The sequence below is a fragment of the Salvia splendens genome, unplaced genomic scaffold (assembly GCF_004379255.2).
Source record: "Salvia splendens isolate huo1 unplaced genomic scaffold, SspV2 ctg320, whole genome shotgun sequence".
Classification (NCBI taxonomy): Eukaryota; Viridiplantae; Streptophyta; class Magnoliopsida; order Lamiales; family Lamiaceae; genus Salvia; species Salvia splendens.
Window position 1 is genome coordinate 1 of NW_024598963.1, and position 10,351 is coordinate 10,351.

At 37.0% G+C, this 10,351-nt stretch overlaps 1 protein-coding gene and 1 pseudogene across 1 annotated transcript; both read left to right on the plus strand.

Moving 5' to 3' along the window:
• The first annotated feature begins 1,671 nt into the window (after positions 1-1,671).
• Positions 1,672-2,505, plus strand: LOC121789736 (receptor-like serine/threonine-protein kinase SD1-6). The gene is made up of 3 exons (XM_042188115.1): positions 1,672-1,684; positions 1,798-1,948; positions 2,069-2,505. The coding sequence occupies exons 2-3, from the start codon at positions 1,805-1,807 to the stop codon at positions 2,381-2,383; spliced, it is 459 nt and encodes a 152-aa protein (XP_042044049.1). The 5' UTR covers positions 1,672-1,684; positions 1,798-1,804; the 3' UTR covers positions 2,384-2,505.
• Positions 2,506-7,529: 5,024 nt separating this feature from the next.
• LOC121789734 lies at positions 7,530-8,931 on the plus strand (annotated as a pseudogene).
• The last annotated feature ends 1,420 nt before the right edge of the window (positions 8,932-10,351 follow it).

Consider the following 10,351-nt stretch of genomic DNA (forward strand, 5'->3'; position numbering starts at 1 on the left):
TACAAATATAGATTGAAATATAATTAAAAAGATGCACTTTTCAAATACTCCCATTTTCAATTATTCCCATCTACGACAAAAATAGGAATACTATTATAGTAGTTTTTTTCTCTATATGTCTCTCGAGTCTCATTATCTAATAAAAATTTTTAATATTTTTTCTTCATATTTTACAGGTTTGCTTTCACTGTTAATACTGGAGTGTTTTTTATGGACGGAATTAACCTATAAAAATTCGGTTGGTGAAAGGCCTATTAAAATGGTTTCTTGTTTTTTATAAGTTCCGAACCTCCAATGCCTAAACCCGACTTATGGACTTAGGCTGCTTTAATCACGCAATTCTTCTTCTAATTACAACCACGTTAAATGCTTCTCTATCTTCAATTAGGCAAATAAGGAGTATATAATTACTACCAACCCAAAATAAATAAAGAGTAATATATACTAAGTTTTAAATTTGTGCAGGTAGGGTTAGGTAATATGTAGCGTTTGAGGACTGCGATGTATGAGTTTGAAACTTTGACAGAGCATTTCTCATTTCAAATTTAATTAATGGTGCATAACACAAATCGACTTGGCTACTTTTTAAACTACTAAGAGGACTTTTTTTAAAAAATCTTAATTAACACACACTAGTTAAGTGGCTGACATGTTAATTTGTTATTTCTAGTAGCACCAGCAGCTTCAGCAGCTGGAGACGATTCTAACAAGACTAGACAAACCATTATGATCACTGGAATCGTCGTGGGAAGCGCTGCATTGCTCGTCGGATTCACCATTTTCCTCGTATGGAAGAAACGGAAACCAGAGGCCGTGAATATACTAGAGCCAAGAGGTACTACTAAGGAAATTTGTGTCTATGATGCAGTTACATGTACATATGTAGTAAACTTGATGTTCCAATTCCAAAACAGGTTCGGGAGAGAAGCCAAGACTATCTCACGAATTCACCACAATTCCAAGCAAACGAGACCAGTCCGGTGAAGCAGCAGTCGATGACTCGAGCTGCCTCTGTTTGACATCACAACTTTAGTAGTTGCCACCAATAAATTTGTGATGAGAATAAGCTAGTCAGGTGGTTTTGGCATTGTTTACAAGGTGAATTATCTTTTATATAAGTATCATCAATATTAATGAGGCCATATGAACATATGTATGTTTAGGGTGTCTAGCTGAAGGTAGGAAATAGCTGTGAGCGGCTATCGAAAACTTCGGTCCAAGGAGTAGAAGAGTTCAAGAATGAGGTCAAGCTGATAGCCAGACTTCAGCACAGGAATTTGTTCGTCTGCTCGATGCTGCGTTGAGATGGAGGAAGAAATGTTGGTGTATGAATACTTGGAGAATAAGAGCCTTGATTCTATTCTCTTCAGTAGAAACAGTTCTCTTCTCCTACATAAATGGATGATGCAATTTTTTTGGTATGAACTGATGAGTGTTGTTTCTGGCAGAGAAAAACAGAAGCTCGATGCTGGACTGGCAAACGCGCTTCATGATCATATGTGGGATCGCGCGAGGCCTCCTCTATCTACACCAAGATTCGAGATTCAGAATCATCCACCGGGATCTCAAGGCGAGCAATATTTTTCTTGACAAGGCATGGACCCCAAGATATCGGATTTTGGGATGGCAAGAATCTTCGGGGAGATCAGAACCGAAGCCAACACCAAAGAGTTGTCGGAACATAGTAAGATTCTCACCAGCATGCAATATCTGTTATGAATCTTTATCTGTTCATGTCTGTTATTTCTGCTGCATATCATTAGATGACGACAGTTACTAATATGAGAATGTTTGTAGCGGCTACATGTCGCCAGAATACGCAATGGACGGCCTCTTCTCCATAAAATCCGATGTTTTCAGCTTCGGAGTTCTGGTTTTGGAGATAGTGAGCGGGACGAAGAACAGAGGATTCTATCAAACAAACAACCAGCTCAACCTTCTTGCCTATGTAAGATAATTCATCCAGTGATGTTAACAATACAAATACAAATACAAATACAAATACAATACAATACAATACAATACAATACATACATATATTTATATAATGAATGCATGGAATGTACAGGCGTGGAAGTTGTACAGGGAAGGAAGGGCGCTGGAGGTGGTGGACGCGGCGGCTGGAGAGGAATATGTGGTGGGTGAAGCGATGAGATGCATACAAGTGGGGTTGTTATGCGTGCAGGAGCACGCAGAAGACCGACCCAACATGTCCAATGTTGTACTAATGTTGAGCAGCGATTTTGTGTCGATGCAACAGCCTAAGCATCCGGGATACTGCCTGGGAAGGCGCCCCAACGAAACGGACTCATCGTCGCCTAGAAACGACGACGAATCATGCACCATCAACCAAGTTACCGTTACCATGCTTGATGGTCGATGATAGTCAATTTAACCTGCACGTGATGATGTAGTGCAAGTGCAGCTTAATTTGTAAATGTTTCGGTTCAAGTTTTGAACTATAGAAGGATTGATTAATTATTGAAAAAAAGAAAGTAAGTCGTACATCATTGGAGATTTGGGGATTGGCCTATATAACTTCTAGATGGAATATCTCATTTCGAAATTGAATATTTCAATGATAAATAATTTAGTCAAAATATAAGATATTTTAACTTGACCGTTATTGAGTTTTGGAATGCAAAAGTCTCCATAGGAATCTGGTTAAGAGAATATCTCGAGACTCCGGACAAGGCCTACAAGATTGATATGCAATATCCTCAAACTCCTTCAATCTTCCCAGATCAAAGAAAGGGTACATCTCTAGAGTGGCGGACGCGCTATGACATAATAGTAGGCATTGCATTGCTCGCGGACTTTTATACCTCCATCGCGATTCAAGATTGAGAATTATTCACAGGGAATGATCTAAAAGCAAGCAATATTCTCGTAGATAGTAAAATGAATCCAAAAATCTCAGACGTTGGGCTAGCAAGAATGTTGGGGGCAGATCTAGCTAGTAAGCAAACAAACTTGTTCATCTCTACTCTTCAATTGTCCTAGCTAATAATCCATGTTGTTTCATGATATATGGCCCCAGAATATGCATCAGACGGCTTCTTCTCAGTCAAGTCCAATAGGGGCAAGAAGAATAGAGGATTCTATCATTCCCTTAATCTCTTAGGATATGTCAGCTACAAAACATACTCCTTCATATTCTATTTGGCCTAATCAAGTTTTCATACAAAACACATTCTTTCTTTTTGTCCCTATACTATAATCCAGGCATTAAAATTATGGAGGGAAGGAAACTCTAGGGATATTGTGGATGCATCGATTCTAAACAAAGAATCTATGGAAGTGCAAAGATGTATCCAAGTTGGACTGCTATGCGTGCAACAATCTCTTGACATATCGTCACGTAGGTTGTTCAATGGTTCAATACTATGTGTGCAACAATACTATTGATGTGAATCAAATTGTACATTTTTATTCCCCTAACTTCACATGATTTATATAGTTTGATACTTACAAAAGTATGTTTTATGGTGTAGGAAGAGGAATAAATGGTGGAACAAAGAATGAATCTCAGATTGTGAAAAAGCTGTCCAGAAAGCTCTCAAAATTGGCCACCCGGCCAGGTGTATTTTAAGCCTAATAAAATACCCGACCGGGTATGATGTTTAGAACACGAAAATTCCAGTAAGTCCTCAAAATTGGTCACCCGGCCGGGTGAATTTTATGCCCAATAATCCACCGGCCGGGTGGATCCATTATAACTGCCATATTGCAGTTAAAGGTGGCAGGAGGATTAAAGGAGGGGACGTTTTTTCGGAGGGTGGTGGTTTGGCAGAGAAAAGAAAAGTCAAAAAAGGGGGCTGAAGTGACGGTTTTTGGCAGAGGGGAAAGTGAGAAGGAGGGGGAGAAAGAGAGGAGGAAGGAGAGAAGGAAGAAAATCTGACCAACGTTCCGACGATCCGCCTCCATATCTCCATTCCACTCAACAAGAGCAAGCTTCCTACGGTTTTAATTATATTATCACCATGTACTTAGGCTAAGCTCTTTATATTGCTCCAAGTTGTGATTTACACTTGTTTGAATGTATCTGCACCTTTGAATTCACGTTTTGACATCGTTGATGTGTTTAATGTTAGATTCTATCACTTTAGAGGCCTCTATCGTTATAGATTTTTAATCCTTGTTTATCGTCTCTTTAACATGAACTTGGATGGACTAATCAATTGATGTGTTGTTGAATTTGAATTGTTCAGAGGATAATTTGACAATGGGTTAGGTAAGTTCTTATAGTAGATGATATTTTATTCCCGCGCTTCCGCAGGAATTTAATATCGTTGAAAGTTAATTCATGGAACAAGTGTTCAGCTGACTGTGAATTATACGTCGCAAACATGTTCAGTGCACGCGATTAGGTTGATTAATTAATCCCAAATATGTGCTTTCGATATAGGTGTAGAATGATTCAAGTCTAATGAGCAACTTGGAGTGACATGTTTCTCCCATCTGATTAGTCTTTCCTTAGTTAACTTGCAGCTTAATTTTATCATTAGCTTATAGATATCAAAACCTTCAAAACAAAGTCCTTTTTAATTTTGTCTTTTGTTTGTTTTGGAATTAAATAATCTACGCCTCCCTGTGGTTCGACACTCGAAGTACTACAGCTGACTCTGTACTCTTGCAGATAGGTTGTAATATTAGAGCTATTTAATTAAACTTTTGTGTTTTTAATCCATTAATATAAAAACTCGAAAATTACACATCAACTATGCGTGCAACAATCTCTTGACATATAATTTAATGGTTCAGACATATCGTCACGTAGGTTGTTCAATCAATCATAATTATACAAACCACTTCTCTTCTTTTTTTCTCTATTTATTATTAATTGGACATACCACGTCATAATATGTCTAGACTATATGATTTTTATTTTGATAGATTATCTCTCTCTCTTTTTTTAAGGGATGGGGTATATACTGATGTTATAGGTGTTCTGTGTTCATATAGATTTGTATTTTTTTAAAATTAAAAGTGGAATGGGAAAAGAAACAAAACATTTCTTGAATTGGTTAGTGACTAATCAATCTAGCAACCTTTTAGTATTTAGTTTTCTTTTTCCTCCCTTTTTGCCTTTCTTATTAAACCATGACAGGTGTTACGTTGATGATTCAAGAATTATGGGGCGAGGCGATTATGACCACATAAAATATATACATGTAAGAAACAATTTGATTGGACTGAATAAAAAGGGTGAAAACCTGAATTTTCTGATTCTTGATGGATTAGGTTCATCACCCATCATTTTCAAGAATTAATTTAACATTTGTTTCCTTGAGGTTGATACAGGTCAGTCGGTTGGGCTGAATGCGACTAAGTCTGTGTAATTTGTGAGAGGTGTAAAATAACTCACTTAATAATGAATTATATGTGAGAATAGAATGATAACCATAGTTTCCATTTATCATCAAATAACTGAATTAATGAATATCTAATAATATAATAATAATAATTCTAATCCCATATATATTGATTATTGACTATAGTTTCTTAACGGTGACACCAAACCTTTTAATTTCCAAATGTATCCATTCATATTAAATAGCGCATCAAAATGAATATTTTTAGAATATCTCATTAATATCAATTAAAAAATGTTTGGAGGATAAATTTCTCTCATAAAAAAAGAGATTGGTGGAAGGATTCTTTTTATTATTAGGCTTGAATATTAATTTTATGAAGAATGATCCCTAAACTATTTCATAAACCCCATTATAAAATTGATTATTTCTATACATGGAGTTGGCCTTATACTAGTACTTTAGATCCCTAATTTTGGTATTTAACCTCTATTACAATTAGTGCTTCCACCTTTTAAAATTGCTTTTTGATATCTTCAAGAAAAGACAAAAAAAAATGGGTAGGACTAGGGACATTCACATCTCTTTGAGAAAATTGTGTTAAATTTTAAATATATTTGTATCGTTATAGATAGCAACTATGTGTATAATAAGTGTTTTTATTCAATTTGAGGTAATTTATTAATTCAATAATCTGAATAAAAAATTAATTCGGATTTTTTAGATAATCGGCCCATAAAATGAGCTTTACAGGAGTATTTGCATTTTTCTTTTTTAAACATGTTATTCAGTCACATCGGTTGTTTTTTTTTTTGTTAATTTCAGATTGATGAATAATTTATAGTCTCGACTTTTTTGGATCCGGATAACTAGTTTGTAATATGTTTCCATAAAAGACTTAAATTAAGATTTATTCATAATTTTCGTATCAATGTTTCAATGGATATAGAAAGCATGTATTAATCCGAAAAGGTTAACCCACTTACCATAAATTTTCCGTCTTTATTCCTGTTTAGTGGCTCGGATATGTATTTGTGTCAATTTTTTTTATGCAAATAATACTAATTCATAGTTTTATTAATTTATTTGTCAAAAACTTTGATTAAAAGTCAAAGTTTGATGAAGTCAAGATAATAAAATTGAGAAATAAATGAAGATGGTAAGATAAATCCTGAACAAGCACGCCTTCAAACATTACCCAAAAGGCAGAGTCGAGAGAATGATTTATTTCCCAAACTACCCTTTTGAAATGAATCTTCCTTAATTCCCCTTATTTTCCGGCAAAACCTACGACCGACAAAAATCCATGACACTCATTATAGTAGAGAAATTATGTTTAATATTTGAGTGAATTATAAAAATATGTTTGGATAATTAGGTTCTATTTTTATGATTGAACTTGAACCTATAAATAATAATATATGAAATGTTTTTCTATTATTAGAGATATTTTTGTCTTCTCTTACTTTTTTTTATGTGAGGAACAAAATTATCTATTGATTAAATCTACTACGGTATTATGTATGATATCTAAAATGATACACCTATTAAATAATAATTCATTAGTTATGTTTTTGTGATTTTGATTCTATATTTTGTTTTAATTCTTCTTTCTTCATTAATTGTTTCCTTTTTATTTTCAAAATAAAAACGAAGAAATGAAGTGCACAAACAATATCAACCAAATTTCCTAATCAATATTAGCAAATTCAATTATTAAATATTTTAATTAGTAACTAATACCACTAATCTCGATCAAATTAACAAAATTCAGAACATTCGAGCAATAAATAGTATATCAAAATCTCAATCAACTTAAAGCGTGCCTTTTTTTATTTTGATGAATAAATTTTAGTTTTGATTTTAGATATTTTCTTTTTTAATCTTATTGTCAACATAATATAAACTTTTTTTCCTTTTTTCTTCCAAAATGGAATTGAAGTGACGAAATGCACAAACAATCTCACCCAAAATCATAATCAATTTTTTTAAAAAATTCATTCAGTAAAGAAGTTATTTATAATAAATACCACCAATCCCAATTAAATCAACACAATTAAGATAAATCAGACCAATAAATATATGAAATCAACAATTAATAGCAGCAATCTCAATTAATCCTGATTTGTTTGTAAAATTTGGGAAAAGAATTAGGAGGGTAGTATCGTAATTAACGTAGTGAGTGGAGAGAGAAGAAGCAGTGTCACAAGGGGAAGAGCTCTTCACCTCACACATATTAATCTCCTCTCTTCACAATTTCACAACTCACTGTTTTCTTTTCTCAGAGCTCTCTCACGTAAACGGTAAACCTCATAAACCTCTCTCTCTCTCTCTCCCCATTTTTCAACTGACACAACCAGAAAAAAAAAATTAAAAAAATGGCCGCCGAATTGCCGGACGATTTCAAATGCCCCATTTCTCTGGAGATAATGTCCGACCCAGTCATCCTCTCCTCCGGCCACACCTTCGATCGCGCCTCCATCCAGCGGTGGCTCGACGCCGGCCACCGCTCCTGCCCAATTACGAAATTGCCCCTCTCGGACCCCCCTTCCCTCATCCCAACCACGCCCTCCGCAGCCTCATCTCCAATTTCACCCTCCTCTCCCTCCCCAAGCCCCCCAAACCCCCAATCCCCAATCCCTAATTCACCTCCTCACCTCCCGCTCCTCCCACCTCGAACAGAAGCTCAATTCGCTCGACCAGCTCACCCGCCTCTGCAAGCGCGACTCCTCAATTCGCCACCGATTGGCCGAGTCCGGCGCCGTGTCGGCGGTCCTGAACTGCATCGGGTCGGGGGAGCCCGGCCTCCAGGAGAAATCCCTCCATTTCGTCCTCAATCTCAGCCTCGACGACGACTGCAAAGTAGGGCTCGTCGCCGAGGGAATCGTCGGGAAGATCGTCTACGCGCTCCACTGCGGCGTCGGAGACTCACGCGCGGTCGCCGCCACCGTGCTCACCAGCCTCGCCGTGCTCGAAGTCAACAAGGTCACGATCGGGTCGTACCCGGACGCGATCTCGGGTCTGGTATCCCTCCTTCAAATTGGCAATTCAAGAGAGAGGAAGGAGGCGGCCACCGCATTGTTCACTCTCTGCTCCTTCTCCGACAATCGAATTCGCGCAATTCAGTCCGGGGCGGTGCCGATTCTGATCCAGAACGCCGATTCTGGCCTCGAGCGGGCCGTGGAGGTCCTCGGCCTCCTCGCAAAATGCAAGCTTGCTAGAGATGAAATGCTGAGATTTTGTGGGATTTTGGATGTTTTGATTGGGATTGTGAGCAATGGGAGCTCAAGAGGAGTGCAGTATGCTCTGCTGACTCTGAGCTCCCTCTGTTGCTACAATGAAAAGATGGGTTTGGAGGCTTTGAGAGAGGGGTTGTTTGAGACATGTGTAGCTTTGCTTGAGGATGATAATGAGAAGGTGAGGAGGAATGCTAATATGTTGATTCAGATATTGCAAGGGAAGAGGAAAAATGTATGATCTTGTTGTTGATAGAAGTGTGGTAAAAAAAAATTGATCTTGAAGGTAAGTAAGTAGCAAGTTTTTGTAATTTTTCAGTGTTGTTGGATAGGATATTGTATAAAGAATGACTTACTAAGGAATCTGGTTCTTTGTTGTACATTTTCAAATAATCAGATGATGCATCTCTCAGAATAGGTAGATACTGAAAGATCAGAATTCGGTAGTGACTCTGTGTTTTTGTCCAAATGGTATTAATGCTTTCTGATTCCTCACTGCAATATGACCGTTGCTAGGATTATTCTTTTGCTAGCAATTTGAATTTTTGTGGAAGACAAATTCTCTGAGTCGTTCTCTGTTTTGGTGAATTTGCTGTGTGGAGGTGAAGCTACAGTGGTGTAATTTGTGAAGACTGCTTTTTTATGAAAGAATCAACTATTTTGCAATATGGTGAGGCCTCTTTTTTCATGCAAGAATCAACTGTTTAGTGAAATGTACTTGGCTCAAGCATGTTGTTTTGGTATATTTGTCTTTGCCTTTTGCATATTCCTTCTTCTCATTTGCATTGATGCAAAACTCTACCTTTTGTTGAGAAGTTTCTAACTTTCATATGTTCTGTATGTCCTTGGCTCAATTTAGTTTCGGATTCTGCAATTTGAGGTAGATGGTACATTTCTTAATAATTGATTTGTAAATTGATGTGTGGATAATATTATATTTTGGTTACTTGTTAGAGCATCCACGTCCGTTCTCTTTGGCAAGAGTACGAATGTGGGCCCGGACCCACTTTTATTACTCCCTCCGTTCCATAGTAGTGGAGTCATTTTGCCATTTTGGTACGTTCCATAGTAGTGGAGTCATTTCCCTTTTTAGTAAAAGTTAACACATTTCTTCTCACTTACTTTACTCTCTCTTACTTTATTCTCTATTACTTTATTCTCTCTTCATCTCTCTACTTTCTTAATCTCCGTGCCGAAAAGAAATGTCCCCACTACAATGGAACGGAGGGAGTACTTTTTTACTCTCTACTCTTCTCCAAGAGCACAACACCAACATTCATGCTCAAGGGTCCCACCATTCCATTATTTAATTTAAATACTTCAGTTACTAAAAATACATTAAAATATAAAAATTACATAATTAAATCCTAAAAAATAAAAATTACAAACTTAAAATCCTAAAAATTAAAAATTACATAATTAAAATCCTAAAAAAATCCTCAAGGGTCCCACCATTCCACCCGTATCGCCCATCGGGGGCATATTGCTCGTCCACCGGGTAAGGCCGGTAGCCACCCGGAACTTGAGAACCTTGGGTTTGAGGAGGGGCCGAGAATTGCGTTTTCGGACTAGGGAATGGTTGTGAGCCGAACCATTCATGGTTCCAACCGCGGGAGTCGGAGGGGTGATCGCCGGAGCCGGACATTTTTTTTGTAAGAGTGAAAGATTGAGAATTGATAAGAGAAGATGAGAGAATTTAGATGAGAATTGTGTAGTGTGGTGTGAAATTTTTTGTGTGGAAGTGGTTGTATTTATAGATGAAAATGTGAATTTTGGGGGAAAAATATTGAAAAATAAATT